The following is a 25765-nucleotide window of genomic DNA, read 5'->3' on the forward strand; positions in this document are numbered from 1 at the left end:
TGATCCTGTTCATATACCAAGCTGCCTCTTTCTGACAGCACAATGTCAGCATCCTAGGCCTGGCTGCAACAGAGAAGTGTGGGGGACAGTCTTTTTTTGAGACAGGGTCTCACTGTGTCCCCCAGGCTAGAGTGAAGTGGCTCAGTCACTTCACACTGCAGCCTCAACCTCCCAGGCTCAAGTGATCCTCCTACTTCAGCCTCCCAAGTAGCTGGGACCAGAGGTGTGTGCCAACACACCTGGCTAATTTTTTAAATTATTTGTAGAGATGGGGTCTACCTATGTTGCCCAGGCTTGGGACAGTCTTGAAGGAGCATCATCTCAGGGCCAGGAGCAGCTTCTGGGTTCACAGCATTGATCTGGTTAGAGTTCCCAAGGGGCAATGGGAAGTTCCACTGGCGTTCTTCATGGGGCCACCTGAATGAAGACTCGAAGAGGAGATAGCCAGGAGAGTAGCTTTGGAGCTAGGGGGACATGGAACATGTTAAAGACTTTGAAGTGAAAGTCATGGGCTCCTGAGAAATAACGATGAGGGGATTATCCCTAAATTCTTTATATACAAGATCCTAGGCTCCAAAGACATCTGAGATCATTCAAGACTTGCAACATGAGAACAGTGCCTGGACAAACCATACTTCACTAGAACAGCATAGGGCTGAGAGAAGCTCCCTCTGGGACCCCCTCAGAGAGGATGGGCTGGTTCTTGGGAAGGGGAGGGCCTAATGTATGGGGCCTCAAGGAGCCTGGAGAAGTACTCCTCAGCAGAACCAATTGTATACACTGGGGCAAACACATATCTGAAAGGAAACATTTCTCAAACTATTCCAGCAGATCTTCCTCTTCTTTGAACTTGTTACTTTTATTGTCAATCCTATGCAGCTTCAGCACTTAATTATTCTCCATTTGATAGAATCAGAAGTTTCAAGGTGACAATTGTTTCAGGTATATTGGTCTTGTCTCCCCAACTAGACTGTTAACTCCTGTTTCTGGGCAGGAATCAAGGCCTGTTTCTTTACAGTCCCTCAGCACAGAAATAGAGGAAGCTGAGTGCATAAAGGTGTTCAGTAAGTTGTTAATTTAGAAAGAAAAATTACAAAAATAAAAATCAAGGATAGGATCGTAAATTGATATTACACCTCTATAATTATAAAACCATTGAAAGACATGATAAATAGCAAAGCCTCAAGAAAGCTATTAAAAATACATTAAATTTTTCAGCTGTGAGTGGCGGCTCATGCCTGTAATCCTAGCACTTTTGAGAGGCCGAGGCAAGCAGATCACCTGAGGTCCGGAGTTCAAGACCAGTCTGGCCAACATGGTGAAACCTCATCTGTACTAAAAATACAAAAATCAGCTGGCCGTGGTGGTACACACCTGTAATTCCAGCTACTAGGGACGCTGAGGCAGGAGAATAGCGTGAACCCAGGAAGTGGAGGTTGCGGTGAGCCAAGATTGCACCACTGTACTCCAGCCTGGGCAACAAAAGCAAGACTCCATCTAAAAAATATATATATATTATTTTTTTCTAGTACTACCTATGCCACTCCTTCAAGGGAATGTCATTTATTGAATAAATATGTATTGCCATCAACCACGTACCTGGCCATGTTCTTGAAGTTGGGAATATAGAAATGAATAAAGCAGACAGACATCTCTGCTTTCATGCAGCTGTTAAAATTGCATGAAAACTACCTCTATTGTATTTCCCTGGATCCTATGACTACACATTTACACTACAAATTTAAAGACAGATGTAGGTTTTAAACAAAGGTTCAGCATTGTACAATAGAAATATAATGTGAGCCACATTGCGATTTAAAATTTTCTAGTAGCTACAGTTTTAAAACGTAAAAAGAAACAGGTGAAATTAATTTTAATGTTTTACTATATATATTTTTGTCATGACTCACAGCAAGGTTTCCACTTCTCTTCACCTTGAAATAAGGGACAGAAGTAGAAACAGAGTTATCACTTGCCTGTTCCACAGTGCCCTGAGGCCAATCTCCTTCAAAATAAAGGAGACTTTTCTCCAGAGAGACAAGTTGCTCAGAAAGATCATGTTTTCTCCAGGTGATCAGGCTGAATTTCACAACATAGCAGGTTGATAGTGGAACCATTTCTGCAATCAGTATAGCACATAATGAGCCCTTCAAAGCTTTGCTCAGAGCCAAGAGAGAGGCTTGAAGACTAGAATAAAGAAGAAGGTTGGGCTGCAGCTCCCTTCAGGAGAACACTCCATCTATATTGCTCCATATGTGGTAAGCCCATGAGTGGGTACAGGTTCAGTTCTGGGGGCTGTGAATTGCAAGATCAAGGTGCCAAGAGATTTGGTTGTTCGGTGTATGCTGTTCTCTGCTTCCAAGATGGCACCTTGTTGCCGAATCCTCCAAAGAGGGTGGAACACTGTGTCCTCATGTGGCAGAAGAATATGTCTAAATAAATCTAGGAAATGACTTTGGGGTCTTTGATTTAAATGTTATGTATTAATGTCAATTACCACTACCAGAAGCCCATCCTTCAAAATTTTTTCCTTGGAAAGTTCTATAAAATTTGATAGAACTTTATATACAGAATTTGAGCCTTTAAAAATTTTGCTGAAAAAGTTTCAGCACCTCTAGAAATAATGTAGTCAAATAGCAGTTTCTTCCCTACCTCTATAATTTTACAGATAAAATTAATACTGTCTTAATAGGTTAAGACATATTAAATATTGAAATATTCAATATTTTCCCTGATATATTGAATATGTCCAGAAAGTTCTAGATATCCAGTATTCCAGAAAGTACTATAACACCAAATTGTAATTTTTATTATTTATGCAATAAATTTGATAAGCAAAACCAAGAAAGATCAGTGGGAATGATTAAGAAGCAAAATCTCTATTGCTCATCACACTTTGGGAAAGTTGCTCATTATTATCATTATTATTATTGAGAAAGGGTCTTGCTCTGTCAGCCAGGCTGGAGTGCAGTGGTGCAATCACAACTCCTTGACCTCATGGGCTCAGGTGATCCTCCCACCTCAGCCTCCCAAGTAGCTGGGACTACAGGAGCATGCCACCTCACCTGGCTAATTTTTTGTAAATATGGAGTTTCACCATGTTGCCCAGGCTGGTCCTGAACTCCTGGGCTCAAGTGATCTGCCCATCTCAGCCTCCCAAAGTGCTGGGATTACAGGCATCACCCACCATGCCCAGCCTAATACCCTATTTTTATAAAACTGTATGAAGGACGTATTTCAAAAGGTAGTGGTGAGATAATACCTGTAATCCCAGCGTTTTGGGAAGCCAGGGTGGGTGAATTGCTTGAGCCCAAGAGTTTGAGACCAACCTGGACAATATAGTGAGACCCCATCTCTACAAAAAATTAAAAAATTAGCTGAGCATGATGACATGCACCTATAGACCCAGCTACTTGGGAGGCTGAGGTAGGAGGATCCCTTGAGCCCAGGAGGTTGAGTCTTCAGTGAGCTGTGATGGCACCACTGCACTCCAGCCTGCGCAATGAAAGGAGAACCTGTCTCAAAAAAATAAAAATAAAAATAAATAAATAAATAAATAAAATCTTAGGTAAATGTTTAGATACAGAAAGGACCTTGGGGATTATCTGGTGCATATTTCTTAAGCTGTGGTTCAAAGACCCTCTTCCGTGAATGAGCTTTAGGATGAGAAATTTGAGTGTCCCTGGATAAAAGCGTTTTTCTACAGAAAGAGCCAAAGATTTTACCATATTCTTAAAGAGATATATGTGCCAAAACATTATTTGTTCTAAAAGGGTTGAGAACCTGTGATCTGACTGTATTCTCTCATTTGTTATATAAGGAGACTGAGCTCAAGAGAGGTTAAATAACTTATACAAAATCACAGTGACAACAGAACCTGGTCATAGACCCAGGTTCTACACATATTGCCTTTCCAGAACACCCCCACATTGCTGAGGTTTTGTTCTTGTCTGTTAATTTCTTATACAATGTAAAATGAATTAAATTGTTTTCACTTTTTAGTCTAGTCAATCTTTTTTCCCCTCTTAATTATTATTCACTGTTGGTTGGTAAGGAGGTGGTAAAATTAGTACACTCCTATATTGCTGGTGGCATTCTAAATTAGCAGTCTCTTGGAAAATAATATGAGATGATAAATTACCAACAAAACATTCATAGCCTTTTGGCTTATTAACTTTTATACTGAGAAAAAAAATCCTAAAATTGAACAAAGCCACACACACAAAATGTTCATCTAAGTATGATTTTATAATAGTGAAAAATATCCATATAGTGGCCATTCCATTGACTACTAAGCAGCCAATTAAAATTAAGGTTTTATATTAAACGATGGGAGGAAATGCTACAACACAACATTAGGTGAAAAAAGGGACACAAAATCTACTTAAATTATGATTACAAGTTTGTAAAAAGTACGCACAGGAAAAAAAAACTAGAAGTAAATACAACAAATGTTAACTGGTAATTTTTTCTTCTTCTTTTCTTGATGCCAAATCTTAGATAATGCAGTTATGGCCATAATTTTTAAAAGGTAAGTAAAAACAATACTATCATTGACTCCAAATGAAATGGACTTTATATTTCCCAGATTTATCATCTTAAAAACACTCAAATACTTTCCTTTTGTAATAAAATTTCATTAGAGCACTGTCTTCAGAATTGCATGTAAGATTACCAATTACAAGTTAGTTGACCAAATAGGTACTCAGTTTCCCTATTACAAAACTTTAAGCTGATGGGGGGTGTGCAATTTAATTATTTTTTGAGACAGGGTTTCACGCTGTCGCCCAGGCTGGAGTGCAGTTTAAATTCATTTAAACATGTTCTTAGTGTAGGGTCTGCTTTAAGGTCTAGTCATATGTTCTTATTTTGACATTTCTGTTTAGTAGAGCTATAAAATGAAAAGCATGTGTTCGTTTAATTTCTAGTTTCTACACACAAATTCAAGCTTGCACACGAGCTAAACCAGCAGGGGGCGAAATACAATAGGCAGAAATTTGACAAGCCGTATTGATTTTTCTTACTTTAGTGACTGAGCAATAACACAAAATCCAGCATCACCACAAAGCAATTGATACTCCCATTTAAAGGGATGCAGTCTCCGTACATCTTACAGTGATTGAGTAGTAAAAAGACAAATGCGGGTCTATTGGAGCGCTCCGAGTTAATTTGTCTAGAAGGTTGCAGAGGCGGGATAAATCGTGATGAACTGCTATTGTCCTTATATTTCTCCTGATTTGTATAATTCCTCCACCCAAAGGGGTGGACACTTCTCTGTGCCTGAGGGGGTGTTTTCCGTTCTTGTTTCTTTCCGTAACTGCTGAGCTTTGATGTTTCGGAACTATTTTAAATTATTCAAATTACGATGCAGACGTTTGGCAAATATGGGCAGAATGAGGAGCCGGCGGGGCTCATGATTTGTAGGACCCCGGGCTCATCATCCGAGACAGTAATAATAATCCTGTAGCCTGTAGTCTGATGGTTACACTGGCCGGTGTTCTAACGGATATTCATGGTAAAGAAGGAGGAAAGGTAACAAAAACGCAAATAATCAACTGCTCAGGACTGATGATGGAAACAAAATCTGTTACGACCTCTGTTCCAGAAATGCGTTTGAATGCAGAAGTTTATGGTGATCTCTTTAGCTTCACTGGATATTCCCCGGAAGGATCTATGAAAAACGACCACCTTCTCCATCCGTTAGCCAAATTTCGGACTACTATTTTTTTGTTGGTCTCGAAGACGATTTGTCAGTTTGGCGGCTGCTTTCCCACCTTAAATTCTATTTATCGCAATCTCTTGTTATTTGTTAAATACCCAGCTTCTTCCTTTGTGGGCATAAACTTAAAAAGAGGAAGAGACAGGCTGTGAGTGAAAAAGTCGTTTTTCCGGGCGAAAAGGGCAAGCTGACGAATGCTCTCTAGCAGGTTTTTCGTAAAACGGGTTCTATATTTCCAAACCTTTACAATTTTATTTGGAGAGCAAGACTTAACCTGGTCCTGAGCTGAACGTTAACCAGCTGAGAGGAGCACCTGTTCCTCGCCGGGAGCGCAACCTCAGCGGGCGCCTGAGTGCGGGAAGACGTCTATTCCCCTACAGCTCTATGACTCGCAAGGAAGTAAAAGGAAAGGGCAGTTTGCCCGCACCCAAAATGGCGGCCGGCGTTCTGCACGACAGCGCCTGCGCAGGGGTAAGCGTTCTGTGACACCAATTCCCCTGGAGTGTCCTCCCCCACCCCACAGCACCCACCAGCGCCCGGTCCCGACCTAGCCACCTGCGCCCGGAAGTGACGTGTCGGCGGCAGCGGTTCCCCCGCTGCATGATGGGAGAGTGTGTGGAGTGGGCGGGGGGTCTCCGCGGAGGAGGTGGAGGCGGCGGCGGCGGAAGAGGGCGGAGGGTAGTGGGATGGGGGTCCCGCGGCAGCGGTGAAACTCCGGGTGGGTGTCCATGGGGCTGCTGCGCTGACAGGGCTGTGAGCAGCCGGCCTTCCGCTTTCACCAGTTCCGCGTCGGAATAGACGGTCCTTCCCCGGGGAGCCAGTTCCTCCCCGGGCCCCTGAGCCATGCCCATCGCGGCCGCCCCGAAGGAGCCAGGTAAGCGCCGCCGCTCCGCTCCCCTAGCTGCGCCGGCGAAAGAGGGGGTGGGGACCGGGGCCGGCCCTGCAGCCGGACCCTCACCCGGGCCGGGAGCATCTGCCCGCCGCGGAACCGGGGGCTGCGAGGACGGAGCCGGCTCTGCGGGCCTGTGGGCTCCCGGCTTGGGCTCTGCTCTCTTCTGCGGCGAGTGCGGGAACGCCGCTGGTGGCGCCCGAAGCGCACGGCCCCCTCCTCGCCATCCCGAGCACCGACCGGGGAAGTGGGAGTCCTTCCCTATCCGGCCACCGCAGCCTCTCCCTGCCCCTTTGCTTCCACCTGCCCAAAGCTCCGCTCTGGCTGCGTTCTCCTGGGAGCTGTTCAGAAGTTTGGGGCTTTGCTCGGGCTTCCTCGCTCTCCCTCCCCCTCCCTCGTGACAGGTGTAAACACTGCCTCCTTCACCGAGGCCCGAGGCTGGCCGCGACCTGAGTGCTGCTTCCAAGGGTCTCTGAAGCGAGCGAATTTGGAATCCTCCAACAGGCAGAGGGCACAGCCCCAAAGCTCACTCATCCCTTCCCGAGAGTACCTTTTCTGCTGTCTTCTTGCACTCTTCAAGAAATTATCTGCGTCTCCTCCCCAGATTGCGTTTGAAAAGTTGAGCCATTATTCTTTAAGCGCCTGGTTTGGCAGGTGCTGCGTCTTGCTTGGGGCAGAGGCAGAGTATGGGGTGAGCGGTGGTAGGGTCCTTGCTCTATTAGGAAAGTAGTGGGGATAGCAAGGTTTTTTTTTCCTTGTTGCTTTGTGCAAGTTACAGCTTGGTTATACCGAGTCTTTTCTGTTGGGGCCGAGGGAAGAACTGACTCATACATGTAAATTTTTTATTGGGCGGGGGGATGAAACAAAAGTAATGGTTCCGTTTCAAAGTTCTCACTTTAGGAGAAGGAAAGTAGAACTTTGGTTTTCAACTTTTCCTACGGTATAAGTCTTCCTTCCATCTCGTATTCCGAGGATTTTATTTGGTGGAGGGGAGACACAGAGTTTATCTTTGATGTTACACTTAATTGTTGCTTTCAGTTAACCTCTTAGGCATTAAAATGTATGCTAAACTCTAGGGACAACAAATGTTTCAACATTATTATGTTAATATAATTAGCACAGTCACGTACATTTTATATGCTTTGCCAAATTTAAATGTTGGCTTTTTTAGTAGTCATTTTTAACACTTTGCAGAGGTGTATTTGTTTAAACAAAGTATCTGTAGTAGTCTCCTAAATTTTGTTCATAAAAATATTTCAGATGGATTAAAAGATCTTGTGTAAAACATGTAGCCCAGCAAATGGCACCTAGCAGATATTCATTAGATCTAGTTGTTCCTCCGTATATCAAATTAGATATATCAGTTGATCTTCAAAGTACATACTTCTAAATCTTCAAAAACCTCTGGAAAGAAACCACTACAATTCACATAATATGTAGGGCACTTAAGTTTTAATGTTTGCTGATCTTTTGAGCTAGAGACTATTAAAAAATAATCCTATATCACAACGAGAATAATAGCATTGATACGTCTTGCACAATCCAGTTTTCTTTATGAAAATTGTATAATCTGGGTGAATCCCATTATAAAACATCATTTTACATTTTCATTTGTTCTGCTTACAGTTTTTGAAAAACTAATTCAGAAATGTAATGAAATTTGAGTACCAAATAATGTTCTATTTTGTGTGAAATCTAAAGTGCTTTCGTTAGCAGGCAGTCTTTGAATAGCATCTCATTAAGGGATTGCCCCTTCTCTCCCAACTCTTCCCCCAAATCTCATAAAAGGAGGCCGCTAAGTATTTAGGTATTTTTAAATCATCATAAATTATTTAAATAAAGTGTTTATATTCTAATTTAATGTTACCTACACTTTGTAGATGACCAAAATAAAGGTTTTTCCTTCTATTCTTAGCACTTTCAATTCCTCTTTAAATAGAATAGTGAATCTTTCTAGCCGGAACTTTATAAGTATTTTTAGTTTTTACACTATTTTGAAAATCTGGCATTATATGGATTTTACGTATCTCATTTTGGTAATCATTTTCTCTTATCAGTTTGTGTATATATCAGATATAGTCAAGTCCTTTTGCAGCTTTATATGATAATTGCTAACATATGAGCAATATATATGTTGCTCATACATATTGCTTCCTGTGAGCAAGATACTTTTCTAAATGCTTTATATACAGTGTACTAACTCACTCAATCCACACAACCTGTAAGGTAGTGAATAGTATTATCCCTCATTTTTCAGAGAGGAAACTGAGGCACAGAGATATTAAGTAACTTGCCTTAGATCAAACAGCTGGTAAGTGACAGCCATTTGACAGACCATTTATACAGTCTCAAGCAAAACTATATATTGTCTGTGATTTGTGCAGTGTGTAGCAAAAGTATAACAACGTGCATGGGAATGATAAACACCAAGCAGAATAAAGGTGACCTCTGGAGAACTTGAGAGGGATGAAGGATCTAGGAGGGGCCCATGGGTTTACAAACGTATCTTTACATCCTTAAAAACGTCTGAAGTTGGCTTTGTAAGATATTAAGATTTAACACACCTGAGTGATGGTTACTTGATCATTCCTTACGGCTTTTTCCCCCTAAGGTTTGTATATGCATGAAATTCTTCACAATGAAATGAAAAGTTTAAAGGCTGGGCGCAGTGGCTCACACCTGTAGTCCCAGCACTTTGGGAGGCTGAGGTGGACAGATCACCTGAGGTCGGGAGTTCAAGACCAGCCTGACGAGCATGGAGAAACCCCTTCTCTACTAAAAATACAAAATTAGCTGGGTGTGGTGGCACATGCCTGTAATCCCAACTATTCGGGAGACCGAGGCAGGAGAATCGCTTGAACCCAGGAGGCAGAGGTTGCAGTGAGCTGAGATCACACCAGTGCACTCCAGCCTGGGCAACAACAAGACCAAAACACCATCTCAAACAAAAAAAAAGAAAGAAAGAAAGAAAAGTTTAGGTATTTAACTTTAAAACATGTCTCAAGTATCACTCTTCTTTCTGCATTGTATATGCTGAAAGAGGACCTGGAAGGAGTTAGCATTATTTTGTGTTGACTTTCTTTTAAAATACAAGGAGCTTCTAAGTTTAAAAAAAAAAAAAATTTAATTAAGGATTGTTGGCCTCTCCGGATTCCTCTGTGTTAACTTACCTTGCCTGGGCTCTTCTCTATTGCTGGCAACCATTTAACAGTCCTTTATCACACTCCTAGTTTCTATTTCTGGCCTTACCCTCCTAGCATAGGGGCTCATAGGTCTGTGGATTAGACCTATTCCCAAGAAAAAGATAAAGGTCAGAACTAAGTGAGGAGGAAGAAAGAAGGTGGGGAAATCACTGCTTATTGATTTGGGAGAATTGAAAAGAGGAAGGAAATAATGATTTAAGACTCCATCCTATGGTTGTCAGTCACTGTCACCCTTGTTCCAAATAGCTAACTTCAAGATAAGCCTTGCAAAGATAGATTGCTAATTAATTAAAGGTTAATTTACAGGCACTGTATTAGTGAACAATTCCCGTAGGAAAATTACACAGTAAATGATAATTTACTGTAGGTTCTCTTTATGTAAATATTTACAGTATGCCATAAACCATTTCAATTAAATATCTGCTGACACCATGCATGTTATCTTCTTCCTTTCATTCATAAAACAAGTATCTATTGAGCACCTGCTATTTGTCAGGCCCTGTTGTAGCTGCTGGGGATACTGAAATGAACAAACAAGAAAAAAAATCTGCCCACCTACAGCTTCAGTTTCTTTGTGTATATATGTATGTACTCACATGTTTGTGTATGTATTTGGGACAAATAAGCAAATAGCAATAAAATGGCAGATGATGTTAAGTATCATCAGAAAACTAGAATCAGTTTTGGGGGATAGGGAGTGGTGAGTTTTTTTGCTTTGAGCCAGTAGTAAGGGAGGTTGGTGGGGCTTGCTGTTTTATATGAGGTGGAGTCAGAGAAGGCTTAAACCCGAAGAAGGGGGAGCAAATAAGAAGAGTGGTAGAGACGGAAGTATGCCTGGAATAGTCAAGGAATTGTGGCAGAGGAGTCCGGGGTGAATAGAATAGGGTGAACAAGTAGAAGAGTAGTACGAATTATGATCAGAGTTAGAGGGTGAGAGGGGCAGTGTTTTAGGGTCCTTACAGAAATTCTAATGACTTAGGCTTTTTACTATGGGGGATGGTAAGTCATTGCAGGATTTTTGAGTAAAAGTGTAAGATAATTTATGTTGTAAAAGGATCTGTCTAGCTGCTATATAGAAAATAGACTATAGGAGTGGAATGTAAGAGTAGAAGCAGAGTCAGAAGATAATTGTGTTGATATAGTTAAGAAGAGGTGGTAGTGGCATGAACCAAGATGGTAGCAGTAGAGATGGGAAGTGGTAGGACAGTTTCTTGAATTGGAACCTGCAATAATTCCCTCATTTTTAAACTCAGCTTACAGAGGCACTCCCTTCTGAAAATTCAAGGCCCTCGCCACCTATGTTTCTAGCTTACTCCCTGTGCCCTTCATAGATCCTGTGTTCTAACCATATTTTATTATGTGTCTTACTGTTCCTTGACAGGGGCCCTATGCTTTATCTTTAGTGACTACCATTTCCTCTGTCAATTAAATCCTTCCTATTTCAAATTTTCTCCTTATGAAGTCTTTTTTTTTTTTTTTCTTTTTACCATTCCTTCTCTTCCCAGTCAAGTGTGATATTTTTCTTAGAATCTCGGTAGCCACATTTTGCTGCAGTGATGTTTATATTCTGCAAAAAACATATGCATTATTTTTGCTGTTCTCTTGTGTTATTCTCCTTAATTAGTTGCAAGTTTCTTTAAGGTTGAGACTCCTTTTACTCAGTTCTACCACCGTTTTGTATGTAATAGATGCTCAGTAAATAGTGGGCATATACATATTTAAATTTTTTTTAAATAGTCTTATTGCAGAAGCATACAGGAGCATCATAGAAAATAGGCAAGCAAAAAACAAATCACTTTTTTTTTTTGAGACAGAATCTCACTGTGTCACCCAGGCTGAAGTACAGTGAAGTGATCATGGCTCACTGCAGACCAGACTTCCTGGGCTCAGGCAGTCCTCCTGCCTTAGCCTCCTAAGTAGCTGGGACCATGTGCACACACCACCATGCCTGGCTAATCGTTTTTATTTTTTGTAGAGACAGGGCCTTGCTATGTGGCCCAGACTGGAAAAAGATACTTTTAAAAAAATCCCTCAACCATGTGCGATGGCTCACGCCTGTAATCCCAGCACGTTGGGAGGCCAAGGTGGGCATACACTTGAGGTTTGGAGTTGGAGACCATCCTGGCCAACATGGTGAAACCCAGTCTCTACTAAAAATAGAGAAAAATTAGCTGGGCATGGTGGCGGGCACCTGTAATCCCAGCTACTCAGGAGGCTGAGACAGGAGAATCACTTGAACCTGAGAGGTGGAGGTTGCAGTGAGCCAAGATCATGCCATTGGACCCCAGCCTGGGCAACAGAATGGGACTCCGTCTCAAAACAAAAACAAAAAAACAAAAAATCCCTCACTGTTGCAATGTATATAATAATGCATAGTTTCCTACACATTTTAATATATTTATATATGTGTACTTTTTACCAAACTGAAGACTTGTTGTACATAGTGTTTTGTAGACTTTTTTGTTTTAAGTCAGTTGGTTTAGTCATCTAAACTAATAGTCAAGGCCATATTCAGATTATTCCCCAGTTCACCCAAAAAAGTCCCCTTGCAACTGATTTACCCAGATCTTTATCTACTTCATATTATGTTTTTCCAGTTATTAAAATTATGAAAAAATAATGTGCTTATTATAGAAAATTTGGGAAAATGTGGAAAAAAAAGTATAAAGAAAATGGGTGTGTCCATGATGGCAGGAACCCATCTGTTTTAATGCCTGGCACAAAGTAACACTCAATAAATACATGTTAAGAGAGATAATAGAAGAAAAATATCACTGGTCATCATGCTACAAAAAGAAAACTGTTAATATTTTGGTTTTCTTCCTGTTTTATTTTTACCGTGGATATGTGAGTGTGTCATACACATGCATATGAATCATATTACATCGATCTTTTACTTATTAAATTGTGAGCATTTCTCCTTGTTACTACATTTTCCTTAAAACATGCTTTTTGGCTGGGCATGGGAGCTCAACGCCTGTAATCCCACGCTTTGGGAGGCCGAGGTGGGAGGATCACCTGAGGTCAGGAGTTTGAGACCAGCCTGGCCAACATGATGAAACCCTGTCTCTACTAAAAATACAAAAATTAGCCGGGCATGGTGGCAGACACCTGTCTTCCCAGCTACTCGAGAGGTTGAGGCAGGAGAATTGCTTGAACCTGGGAGGTAAAGATTGCGGTAAGCCTAGATCATACCACTGCACTCCAGTCTGGGTGACAGAGCGAGACTTTATCTCAAAACAAAACAAAACAAAACAAAACAGAAAACACAAAAAATGAGAAGACCGTGCTTTTTAATGACTGTGTAGAATGCCGTTTTCAAGTTATCTCTGCTGTTTCCCGCTAATGTGGCTTTTCCAGATTTTACCATCATAGAAGAGCATCTTGGTGAAAAGGTTTGTACATAAATCTTTGACCTTATTGTTGATGATTTCCATAGGATCAAGTCTTAGAAGTAGAGTTATTAAGTCAGAGGGAGAGCCTGTTGCTGTTTAAGAGGTTATAATAAAATCACTCCTACCAGCAGTGGTTGAGTCCCCATCTCCCTCTCATTCCCTCAGATGATCCATAATATGCAGTTTTTAAATTACAGGAATTTTTATTTTGAATTTAAACTTTTCAGCAGTGCGGAATGTTTGCCTAATTTAAATTTTTTGAATGATTTAAACCTGAGATATGCCTTTATTTAATATAAGGTTAATCTTGCTTAATGCCATGCTCTTTTTAAGGTAACCTATTCTGTTAGCAAGTGATTTCAGTATTAAAAAATACAGTACAGTCTTCTAGAACTATCTTGTCTAATACAGTAGCCACAAGCCAAATGTGTCACTTGAAGTGAAACTAGTCCAAATTAAGATGTGATTTCAGTGTAAAGTAGCAGATTTTAAAAACTAATGTGAAATATATCAGTACTCTTTTACGTTGCTCACGTTAAAATAATAATATTGTAGATACTTTGGGTTAAATAAAATCTCATCTGTTTCTTTTTAAATGTGGCTACTATAAGATTTTTAATTGCATATATGGCTTTATTGTTGTCAGTTGGCCACGCTGCTCTAGAAATGACACTTTTTATTTAGAGAAGAAATGTAAGATTAACTTCACTCTTATAGAAAGGAATACATAGGTTTTTAAAAATTACATATTACATTTAAACCTCTCAATATATTTTCCATAGTATACATGGGTTGCACAGTAATTTTTCAAGTTACAAGTGTTTGATCACAAACTGTAACTTATTATGGTTCTTATGCTCTGAAAGAAATATGTGTGGGAGGACTTGAGGGAGGGTGTTAGGAAACTTACCTGAGGAATTGATCTCTCACCTAAAAATTGAAGGATGTGTGGGAATGTCTTAGGCACTGGGACTGTAAGTGCAAAGACCCTGTGGCACAAGGGAATGTTAATTATCTACCTTTCAAAAACTGGAAGAAGGCCTAGCCTAGAGCATTGAAAATGGGGAAAGGAGGAGTAAGGCTGGAGAGATAGGAATGGTTTAAAGTCTTTGTTAACTTTTTTTTTTTTATCTTTATCACAAGAAGAGGATTGGCATGATCAGATTTGACTTTCAAAAAGATTACTTGGGTTGGGCGTGATTGAATACTACTTAGGGAGATTAGTTTAGATGATAATGGCATTTTGCACCAGAGTGGAGTCAGAGGTGAAAAGAGGTAGATATTCCAGAATTGAGGGATTTGTGAGGTGAAATCATTTGTTACAGATATTAAAGGATAAGGAGCTTTGTCAAAGGGGATCTTAAGTTTCTGGTATGGTAACTGGGTTAGAGAGCCGTGGAACATAACCAGCTTTAAGGAAAAAGCTTGAGCTCTGTTCTTGTTAAGCTCAGTTTGAGATCTTCGTGGAATTAAGTGGAGAGGTCTAAGCAGAGAGCTGGCTTGGCTAGGCTGTAAAGATGGATCTGAGAGTCCAAGAATATGGTAATTATTAATAAAAGCCTTAGGTAGATGAAATTGTTTTGGGAAAATTGAGTAAGGATGAAACCTAAATAAACTTATATTACTAATTTGAGTGTGTTTAATACCTATGGGAAAATTGGTTTATTTTGCAGCCTATTTTGTGTAAAAATGAAAGCAAGGAGTAAGATCAAATAAGTTTAAATACATACTGTTTGACATATGTGTAATTAAGTAGATAATTTTACATAATGCTTATTTGATTCTTTGGAAACATTTACCTTTTTCCTGCAGCAGAAAATAAACTGGGCTTCCTAACTATCAAACAAGCTGAAGACAATTATTAATAGGTATTGCTGTTTTTGCTGTATTAATAGATCTAGGCCAGGTGTGGTGGCTCATGCCTGTAATCCCAGCACTTTGAGAGGCCAAGGTGGGTGGATTCCTTGAGCTCCGGAGTTTGAGACCAGCCTGGGCAACATGATAAAACCCCATCTCTACAAAAAATATAAAAAATTAGCCGGATATGTTGGCATGCACCTGTAGTCCCAGCTACTGGGGAATCTGAAATGAAAGGATCACTTGAGCTCAGGAGGTTGAAGTTGCAATGAGCTGAGATCACACCACTAAGCGGGCAACAGAGTGAGTGAGATCCTGTTTAAAAAAAAAAAAAAAAAAAAAAAAATCTAAGGAAAACTTATATAATTATCTTCAAAAATATTGAAAAGGCATTTAAAAATCCATTTGTGATTTTTTAACAAAGCAACTTAAAATAAGAATTACTGAATAATTCTACAATACAATAAAAACATACACCTCAACTCAGAAATCAATATCTTAATTAAGGGTGAATATTAGATTCCTACCTATCACCATTGTTATGAGACTTGGAAAGGAAAAGTCAGTCTACCCTAATTTGCTAGTGATGTGATAATATACTATGTAAACACCAAGAGCTTTTGTTTATGTAAATAATGCTTGCCAGTTAGGTAGAGTGGAAGTGAAGACTACCATTTACATGAGCAGAAAAAGGTAAAATACCTAACAATAAACTTAATAAATGTAAAAATTCTATATTGCTAACAGATTTAATTTTTATGTTATATAAAATGAACAATTCTATATTTAGGTAATAAAAGTGATCCTTCCTGATGAATGAATTGCCACTTGTTATTCTTTAAATCATTTTAAGTGACGTGATACTTTTCAAAGCAAAACGCCTAGGAATAGGATTTATAATATTTGCATACATTTTAGTGAGGCCACAGTTTTTTAAATGGTCGAAATAAATAGTGTTTCTGCCTTAGCCACCCTCCCAAGTGAGTTTTTTTGGTGTGTTCTTCTTGGTGATTGCTTAAGGTTTGTAGTATTTTCAGTTTTGCTGTGGTTTTTCATCTCTCATCTTGTTTATTGTGTGGATGCAAAAATGTTGACCTGGAGTATTTGCAGCTAAAATATTTCTGCTCCAATGACACTCAAAATCTGAAGCATTGTTTTATTTTCTTAAGGCTTTTGTTTTTAGTGGCTATTTATAAAAAACAATGAACTTATTAAGAGATAATTTAACTATTTTTATACTGAACGCTTTTTATACTTTTTACTATTTTTGATAATATCTTCATTCCTAAAAAAAATTACTAAGAGATTCAGGTATCAAAAATTTGTATTTTCTCTCACCTAAAGCCCAAACAGAATATTTGAGTATTCATCACTTCTTACTTATGGTTAAGTTACCACTTCCTCTTCTTTTCCATATTTCAGATTCTGGGCCAGCAGATGGTAGTTTTCTGTCTCATTAGGTTTCATAAGTTTACACAAAGCACAGGGCAAGTGTTACACGTAAATAAAAAGTTCAGATTTTAATCAGATTAGCAGTGACCCTGGTTTCTGGGAGTAGGGAAGTTTTTTGTTGGTGCTGCTGTTCACATAAGCATTTCTTTGTGTTTGTCTGCAAGTGAAACTGTGATTAATTCTTTAAACTTGTTTTTTTTTCTGAGAATTCCTTAACATTTAAATTATATACTAATTATAAGTGACCCTTCAAAAAGGAATACACAAATGATTTCATAAGCTTTCTAGCTAAGTAGAAAGTAGTAATATTTCCAAAGTGGAATTTCCCATATCTAGAGCTGTCTCAAATACTTATGTATTGTTTCAAAAATTGTCACAGTGCTTAAACTTTGATCCTTTTAAGTAAATTTTTCAAGTTTCATTTTTAAGAAGAGTATTGAAGATTTAATATTGTGAACTCCTTGTTTTTGAAATCTTAAAGATGTTAAGTTTCTTAGTGCTAGTCTCAGATAAATGTGTACAACACAACTTTAAAATATTTATACAACCAAATCATAAGAGAAAACATTTTTGTAGGAAAAAGTACTGTTGCAGTGATTTACCTATATCAATGAGTTTAGCAGTTCAGTTTAGAAACATTTAGGTCATCCCTGGAGGTATAAAGTCCAGTGGTATTCCTATACCCTGGGAACTTAACACAAAGGTTCTCAACCTTAGCTACCCCATTTAGTATCATCTGCGAACTTTGAAAAATATATAGATGTTTGGGTCTACCCATTCTATTAGAGAAAAAAGTTAATACAAAGCTAAGGTTGAAAACCTATTGGGGGAAAAACCATGGAAACAAATGTGATTTGCTTTGTTAAATGTAATAGGAAATAGATATAAAGGATGATTAATTCAGACAGGAAACCTGATACAATGAAAAGAACACTGGTTTTGATGTTAGAGTCCCACTTTCCCTACTTATTCTTTGTGGGGCCGTGAACAGATTATGTGACTTGTTTCTTCCTCTGTAAAATGGGTTTTTGTGATTAAACTGAATGTATGAATAAACTGGTGTACAAATAAGTACCTTGCACAGTACCTATCACATAGTAACTTAGTAAGTATAGGTGATCTCGCTTCTCCAGACTTCATAGAAAACTTCATGCCTGAATAGAATTTTGAAGGCTTAGTCAGTGGGTTCTCTGGATATATAAGAACAATACATTAGAAGAAATGACGTGTGACAACTTAGAGGTAACAGTGCCAGTGGAGGATCCAGAGGTAATTTTGTCTGGCTGGAACAAAGAGGGAGTCTCTTAGCCATGTTGGCTAAGATACGGAGTTTTAAGCAGACTGCAGTAATCCTGGCCAAAAATAATGAGGCCCTGACAAGGTGTAGGTTGTGGGATGTTAAAACAAATACAGTAAGAGATGTTAAGGAGGTAGAAACTTGATTGATTTAATTTGTGGTAGAGGGGGAGCGATCGGGGTAACACTCAGATTTCTAGACTTAGAATTCAGAATATAGTGTAGGAACAAGTGGTTTCTGTTTACCTTTTGAGTGGAGGTTGAATTCAGTCTTGGAACTGGGGAATATGGGATGTCTCTGAGACATCCAGGTAGAGAGATTTTAAAAAGGCATTTGGGTAGGTAGATCAGGAGGTCAGACATATAGATAAGGTTTGAGCATTATGAACAGATAAAAACAAAAGGGGGATGAGATTTCTCAGTGATAAGATATGGGGAAGCGGCTGGGCATGGTGGCTTACGCCTGTAATCCCAGCACTTATAGAGGCCAAAGTGGGCGGATCACCTGAGGTCAAGGAGTTTGAGACCAGCCTGGCCAACATGGTGAAAACCCATCTCTACTAAAAATACAAAAATTAGATGGGAGTGGTAGCACACGCCTGTAATCCCAGCTACTGCTTGGGAGGTTGAGGTGGGAGAATCGCCTGAACCCAGGAGGTGGAGGTTGCAGTGATGGTGCCACTGCACTCCAGCCTGGGTGATAGAGCAGAGCAAGACTCCAGCTTAAAAAAAAAAATAGAAGCCACGGCAATCAGATTCATTGACGGAGAAAGGATAGGATAAAAGGAGAATCAAAAGAGAATTGCCAGCAGGGTGTGGTAGCTCAAACCTGTAATCCCAGCACTTTGGGAGTCCAAGGTAAGTGATTGCTTGAGCTCAGGAGGTTGCGACCAGCCTGGGCAACATGGCAAAACACTGTCTTTTACAAAAAATTTTAAAATTATCTGGGTGTGGTGGTGTACACCTATAGTCCCAGTTGTTTGGGTGGCTGAAGTGGGAGGATTGCTTGAGCCCAGGAGGCAGAGGCTGCAGTGAGCCATGATTGCACCACTGCACTGCAGCCAGGGCAAAAGAAGGAGACTCTGTCTCAAAAAAAAAAGAAGAATGCTTTTCAGAAATGCTTTTTCACTTAAAAATGTATTTTAGACACTTTCACCTATTAGTAATATAGCTTTCTCTTTTTTAATGGCTGCACTTTTTATTTACCCACTTCCTTATTAATAGATTAAGTTTTCAGCTGCTTTTTAAAAAAATTGAACAAACAATACTGGAATTAATACTTTGTGGAAATATCTTTGTATATTTGCATGAATGCATCTGTAGAATACATCTTTGCAGATGAAATTGCTTAGTCAAAGAATGGAAACAACAGACACCAGAGCCTACTTGAAGGTGGAAGGAGGGAAGAGGGTGAGGATGGAAAAACTACCTGTCAGGTACTATACTTATTACTTAGGTGATGAAATAATTTGTACACCAAACCCCCATGACACACAATTTACCTGTGTAACAAACCTGCACGTGTACCCCTGAACGTAAAATAAAAGTTTAAAAAATTAAAAACTTAAAAAAGAACTCATTAAAATGTTTGATATGCTACTAAACTACAATAGGGTGTGTAAGCCAATATATACTCCTACCAATAGTATCTTTTAGAGAACTTTTACATTGTAGATGCTGCCCCAGAAAAGTTAATGTTTGCAAACTTAAACAATTGCTAAATGCTTTCTGAAAGTGAAAATCGTTAAAATTTGCCAAAGTGTTCAAGTTTTATGTTATGTTTGTATTTTTAAAAAATATTATCCTTAAAGTAGCATGCTTCCTAGATTGAAGGTAGTATGAATTTGAAAAATAATAATTTTCATTTATTACTTTTATGTAAAATTCTGTAAAGAGAAAACGAACACTTTCATTTTATCAAATACTTGGTTCGTTGAAATAATGTAATTTAAGAATGCATTTTGTTTTTGTAAGCACCAGAATCAGGGAGGAATTCTCTGTTTTGAAAGAAGCCCTGTTCCCTCCTCTCGTATGCTGGAAGTAATAATTAGATTTAGAGGAATTGGATCAAAAGGAAAGAATACTTTTTTATACTTAATGTATTAAAACCTATTTCTGGTTTGTAAAATCAGTTTAGAGGGTCATGACCAGCTTTTAAGAAAAAATGAAATAGAACTAAAAATCAGAGTACATAGAGAGTAAGGGTAAATACTGTTTGGTGAAACTTTTTTTTTTTAAATGTATATTGGGTCATCACGTAAAATGTATTTCTTCTGTGAGTCACAGAGGAAAAATGTGTGAAAAATTCTGCTTTATATGACAGGCCAATTCTCAAGTTGTTTCTAACCAGATGTATTTGATACATTGCAAATAATAAATGTTATATATTTTTTTCTTTTATCCTTTAGCCTTTCTACCTCTCAGGAAAAAGTAAAACTTTAAACCAAGTAAAAACACCATTAAAAAAGGTCAGCCAGCTAGGAATTTGTTCACCATGGAATTCCTTCCATAGTTTTTGTGGGGTTACTAGTATCAGCACACCCATTTGTGGCATTACCTGTATACACTCCACACGCATACACTCTTGAGCACTATTTTGGAATTTGATTTTTCAGGTATACGAAGTTTGTTTTATAATAATTCATTGAAGAATATCATGTGAGCTATTATCTGTGGATCATTTATGACTGTCTTTAAGTTTGGTTAATTTTTTTGTTTCCTTTGGTCACTTCATTGCCTCCAGGTCATCTTTTTCTCTTAATTGATGGGTGGTAAGAAAACAAAGTAAAATTAATAGCACCTGGCAGAGACTTAATTTGTGCTGTGACTTAGATCATATTTTAAGGCCAAATTTGTGAGTTGTAGACTGTGTAGGACATTGTTGCTTACTTTCTTATTGGCTCAGATAATTGAATTCTAACTGCATTTGGTTGAAGTTTTATAACCTTTAGTAGATGCTGCTTTCTCTAAGAGGTGAGTTGCTCTCATGGTGGGTGTTTGTGATGTAGAAAGCAGCACTGTTGGCCGGGCGCAGTGGCCCATGCCTGTAATCCCAGCACTTTGGGAGGCCGAGGTGGGCGGATCATGAGGTCAGGAGATCGAGACCATCCTGGCTAACATGGTGAAACCCCGTCTCTACTAAAAATACAAAAAATTAGCCAGGCATGGTGATGGGCGCCTGTAGTCCCAGCTACTTGGGAGGCTGAGGCAGAAGAATGGCATGAACCTGGGAGGTGGAGCTTGCAGTGAGCCGAGATCTTACCACTGCACTCCAGCCTGGGTGACAGGGAGACTCTGTCTCAAAAAAAAAAGAAAGAAAGAAAGCAGCACTGTCAGAGGAATGGCAGCTGCCACAGCGTACATTTTTAGGTTACAGACTAAAGTGGTATTTTTTTCATTTTGAAAGTCCACACAGTAGTTTGTTATTTTGTTTTTCTGGGGATTTTTTTCTCAAAATACACTAGTCACTTGAGGTTTAACTTAGTCTTGACCAGAATGCTAATTTAAAACTTTACAGCAAGAAACTTATTTTGAAGCATGTCAGCTGTTCATGTCAGCTGATTGCAAAATCTTCTGTGGGAAATTTTTCATGTAGTGTTAAAGCAAGTCCTGGGGAGCAAAGAACAAGAAAAATTAGTTGGACTATCCAGAGTGTAGCATTATGCTCTGGCGACACTCGCTGACACCTCTGCTTATGCTGAGGAATTGTCTCAAATCAAAGCACATATTCATGATAGCAGGTCTGTTAAAAACTCACTACAAATTTTTATCATTTAGCTAGGATTTTTTGCAGCTTGCATATAATGTACTGCCCCTCTTAACTACTTTCTCTTTAGGCATGTTGCAGCGCAAATGACTGGGTTGTTTTTCCCACATTCATCACATTTCAGGCCAGCCTCCCTCAAATCCCACTTATTTACCTTGATTAAATTTGGATATTTCATAACTTATTTGGTAAAGCACTGAGAGACCAGAGGTGTGGTTATATAAATCTAATTGGAGTGTGGGTGAGTTGGGGCACAATTCAAGAGTGGTTAGGAGAATAAATGCCCCAGCAAGAATGGTGATAATATATTTAGTTCCTGCTGTGAGCCAGGCTCTGAGGATGCAGTGGTAAACAACAGAGGTCTATGCCTACACAACATTTACAGTCGTTTGAGCTCAAATAAAGTAACTCTTGAAAGAGCAGTTTCAGTAGAGTGGTAGCATGGAAGCCAGATTGTGTTGAGTTGAGGAGTGAGTGGGAAGTTAGGAAGTCGAGAGAGTGAATAGGCACGTCTCTTTCAAGAAGCTTGGTGGTGAGAAAGAGAAGAGCTAGGCCGCACAGAAGAGAGGAGGATTTTGTTTTGTTTTGTTCTGATTTGTTTTGAATTTGGAAGAGGCTGAACGTTTATAGGAAAGGATCAATAGTGATGGAAAAATTTTTCAAGCCCCTGAGCAAGCAATTGAGAAGAAAAACAGAGGGTCCAGGGATTATCTGTACGCAAGATTATGGATGTAAGCAAGATTTTAGTGAAGGGACATGAAATCAAGCAGTTTCTACCTTTCAGATTCTATTTTCATTGCAGAGTTTAAGGGATATGAGAGTAGAGAATTAGAGTGACTAATTTATTCTGCATCTATATGATAGGAGCTGAGAGTCCTAGGGCAAAAAAATGTTTTCCAAGGGCTAATCCATCTATCCTTATGGCTGCTTCTATTTTGTTGCCCTTGTTATCAATAGTTATCCAATGTTATATATTCAATTTTATGTTGAAGTACCTTTTGGGAAAAATAGCTAGTAAACTCTCAAATATGGTCAGCTGATATGACAAGTTAAAGGTACAACAATCTCTAATATTTTTATCTTGTTTAATTTTTACATGAAACTATCCAAATGCAAATAAAATGTGTTATTATGAATTTGTGTAGAAGGTTAAAATGTTCAGTAGAAGAAAAACTTTTTCATGGGAATTTTTGAAAACCGACTTCTCTCAAGTAACTCATTGCTGTTTAACAAGGTGATTATCACTTGAAAAGTGAAAGTGTGTTGCTGCTCATGTAACTGACATATATATATTTTTACTTTTATGGGTCAATTGTATTGACATCAAAACTAGAAAGACAAAATACTTTGTTATCACTGTTGACAGTGTGGCTTTTTTAGGGTGATCAACTTCAGTATAAAGATATTTTGCTGCTCATTTTCATTGTTTGCTCATGTTTGGTACTATGTACACTAATACTGAAACAAGATATTTGCTGCTTGGCATTTTTGTTGGTTATACTGTACTTTCTCGTCTTGTAAAAATCTTTCTCCTTCCAAATTACTCAGCGGTTTCAGAAACCTTTTTCTGAACCACTCAGAAACCTTTTTGTGAGAATTTTTATAATTGTTATATTTGCTGTCAATCACATCTAATATTTTAAGACATGTATAAAATATTTGATTAACTTGTGATTAATTCATCACTTACTAGTTATGCTACCTTGCAGGATTACTTAACCTCTTTGAGCTTTTATTTCTTCATCTTTAAAATGAAGCATTTCTACCTCATACGATAATATGAGGAGATAATTGAGATAATTCACAAATTCTCTTCATATAATATTGGCCCATAGTAAGCACTCAGTAAGTATTAATAATGACATTGGCGTAAACACGGAGTGAAAACACATGGAAGATACTATTTATTTAACAAATGTCATCTTAAATAATGTACATTATGCACTTGGTGACTTAGTGACATACAGTTGGTGTCTGATATCGTGGGTTTTTGTTTTTAGGTTGGCAAGTTAATTAGAGGCTCTCCCTGTATTTGTTAGTTTCTGTTGCGCTAATATGCTAAGAACAAAAGAAAAAACACCCAAAAAGAAAAAACAATTATTTCTGTAGATTTTAAAATTTAGAGCCATGAAAACAACTGTGATATCATAGCACTTTAAATATATTGAAACCCAAATCTTCATGTGGCTCAGAAGAAGGGCTCTTTTCTACTTCTTCATGACTCTCAAGCAGAAATGTAGGCTGGGCAAATTCATTGACAGTACATTTTGATATTACCTTAAAATTTCCATAAGGATATTATAATAAAGATTTTGAATAATTTGAACTACTGTACACCAGACAACACTTGTAATGTAAATTGATGTTGTTAATGCTTATGTAATATTTTCATTCATTTTTCTAAAGAAAACACAGTTTTTCTTTCTAGTTTTTTCCTTCACTCACCCAAATGACTCATTATAAACCTCAGACATACTGTGGTAAAAAGCTGGTGATTTTTTTTTGCCATCCATTAAATATACTTTGCTAATGTCATTGATACTATTGAAGTCATTAGCATATTTCAGATACAGTTGTTTTTCTTCTCCCTTTTCTTATCATCATCCTTCTTTCTACAATATCTTCTTCACCCTCCATCCTAGTCCCTATAAAAATAAGTTTAGAGTGAAGGGCCGTGGGTGAAGCTGGATTGTATAATCTAGGTCAGTTTATCTGCGCTTGAAAGATGATGTGCACGTTGATACAGCTGGACTGATACCCTGTAAAGGATGGGAGTTTCTCCCAGTTGAGCAGTGTGTGCTGTATGTTTTTAGCTTGTCTGGAAGGAACTCTCGATGTTTGATTCTGAAAAGATTGCTAGAGGACCTCTTACTTAGAGACACTTTGTCCCCCTCAAATGTGAGCCCATGGACCTTTAGGGTGCATGATACTGTGTGTGGATGATAGGGAGTAGGAGGGTACCAGGGATTAACTACGCCTTAGAGGAATATGTAGGGAATACCCTATATATTTCCCACATATGGTGAATCCTTTCCATCCCAACCAAGCACCTTCTAAATTCTTGTGGTTGTTCATCTAACCAAATAGGAGCTACAGACAGTTTACTTCAAGATACCAGTGAGGCCTTCTGAGTTACATTTTTCTATTTCACTTCAAAGCTTCCATCTTTTAACAGACTAGTAACTGGACCCTCGAGTTTGTTTAGAGGTTATGATCTCAAGTCCTTTAACCTTGGGCTTCAGATTTAGTTTGTTATCAGCACCCCCCACCCCCCATGCCCCCAAACCTATGAAATTATGTAGTTATATAAGTCAAGTTTTATATTTTCTAAGGATTAGTTATAAAAATTGGCAATAAAGTCAACTTCAATAAAGTCAATGTATCTTTAGTGTGGTTATGAATATTTCTTAAGTGACTTATTCTTTGAGTGACCTTTTAAAATATAGAGTCATATGAATGTTTGTGCCAATTAAGCAAACATTGACTTAGATTTTGTTACAGATAGATTATTATTTTAGCCACAGAGTTGGTCAAAGTTAAAATATAATGGTAGTTGATCATTTACTTAGTGCACAGAATGTGCCAGGTACTGAAGGTCTGGTATAGTTTTAGTACATATTATTAAACACTTTTCTAAGTATCTGTACCAGTTTATACTTCCACCAGTAAAGTGTGGGAATCACAGTTTCTCCATGTCCTTACCAAAAGTGGCTATGGAGAGAACAATTTTATTTTAATTTTAGTCATTCTGGTAGATGTATAGTGGTATCTCATTGTTGTTTTACTGTGCATTTTTCCCTGATGACTTTTTATATGCTGTTGGCTATTTGGATATCCTGTCTTGTGAAATACCTGTTCAGATATTTTGGCCATTTTTCTGTTGGATTGTTTCACATGAATTTGTAGGAATTCTTTACATATTCTGGATATGAGTTCTTTGACAGTTACATGTGTTGTGCATATCTTCTCCCAGGCAATGGCTTTCTTGGTTTTTCACTCTATGGTATTCTTTTGATGAACAGAAGTTTTAAATTTTAATGCAGTCCAATATATCAATCTTTTCTATAGTCGGTGTTTCTGTTTCTTGTTTAAAACATTTATACCTTTCCTAAGGTCATACAAATAATCTCTTCTGTTATCTTCTAGAAGGCTGATTGCTTTACCTTTCACATTTAGGCCCATGATCTG

At 38.4% G+C, this 25765-nt stretch overlaps 2 protein-coding genes across 4 annotated transcripts in view; one reads left to right on the plus strand and one right to left on the minus strand.

The window, feature by feature from the left end:
- Positions 1–4229: 4229 nt before the first annotated feature.
- LOC111550514 (WAS/WASL-interacting protein family member 1-like) lies at positions 4230–9812 on the minus strand. The gene is made up of 2 exons (XM_031934220.1): positions 9779–9812; positions 4230–7133 (listed from the first exon to the last, which is right to left on the minus strand). The coding sequence occupies exons 1-2, from the start codon at positions 9810–9812 to the stop codon at positions 6094–6096; spliced, it is 1074 nt and encodes a 357-aa protein (XP_031790080.1). The 3' UTR covers positions 4230–6093.
- AFTPH (aftiphilin) overlaps positions 6297–25765 on the plus strand; it is a 69310-nt gene continuing 49841 nt past the window's right edge. For 2 of the 3 annotated variants that reach the window (XM_023223927.1, XM_023223928.1), the window contains exon 1: positions 6398–6593. The gene's annotated coding sequence lies outside the window, so the exon portion shown is untranslated. Of the gene's footprint in view, positions 6594–25765 lie in introns of all 3 variants that reach the window. The other variant, XR_002734053.3, reaches the window with a different exon arrangement.

This window comes from Piliocolobus tephrosceles, chromosome 15 (genome assembly GCF_002776525.5).
Source record: "Piliocolobus tephrosceles isolate RC106 chromosome 15, ASM277652v3, whole genome shotgun sequence".
NCBI classification, from domain to species: Eukaryota; Metazoa; Chordata; class Mammalia; order Primates; family Cercopithecidae; genus Piliocolobus; species Piliocolobus tephrosceles.

Excerpts from the sequence above, each read along its gene's own strand:
- LOC111550514 (XM_031934220.1), bottom strand. The coding sequence starts at position 9,812 with ATGGTTGCCAGCAATAGAGAAGAGCCCAGGCAAG. Across the intron at positions 7,134-9,778 it reads TAGAGAAGAGCCCAGGCAAG|CTTTGGGGCTGTGCCCTCTG; the intron begins GTAAGTTAACAC and ends GGGATGAGTGAG.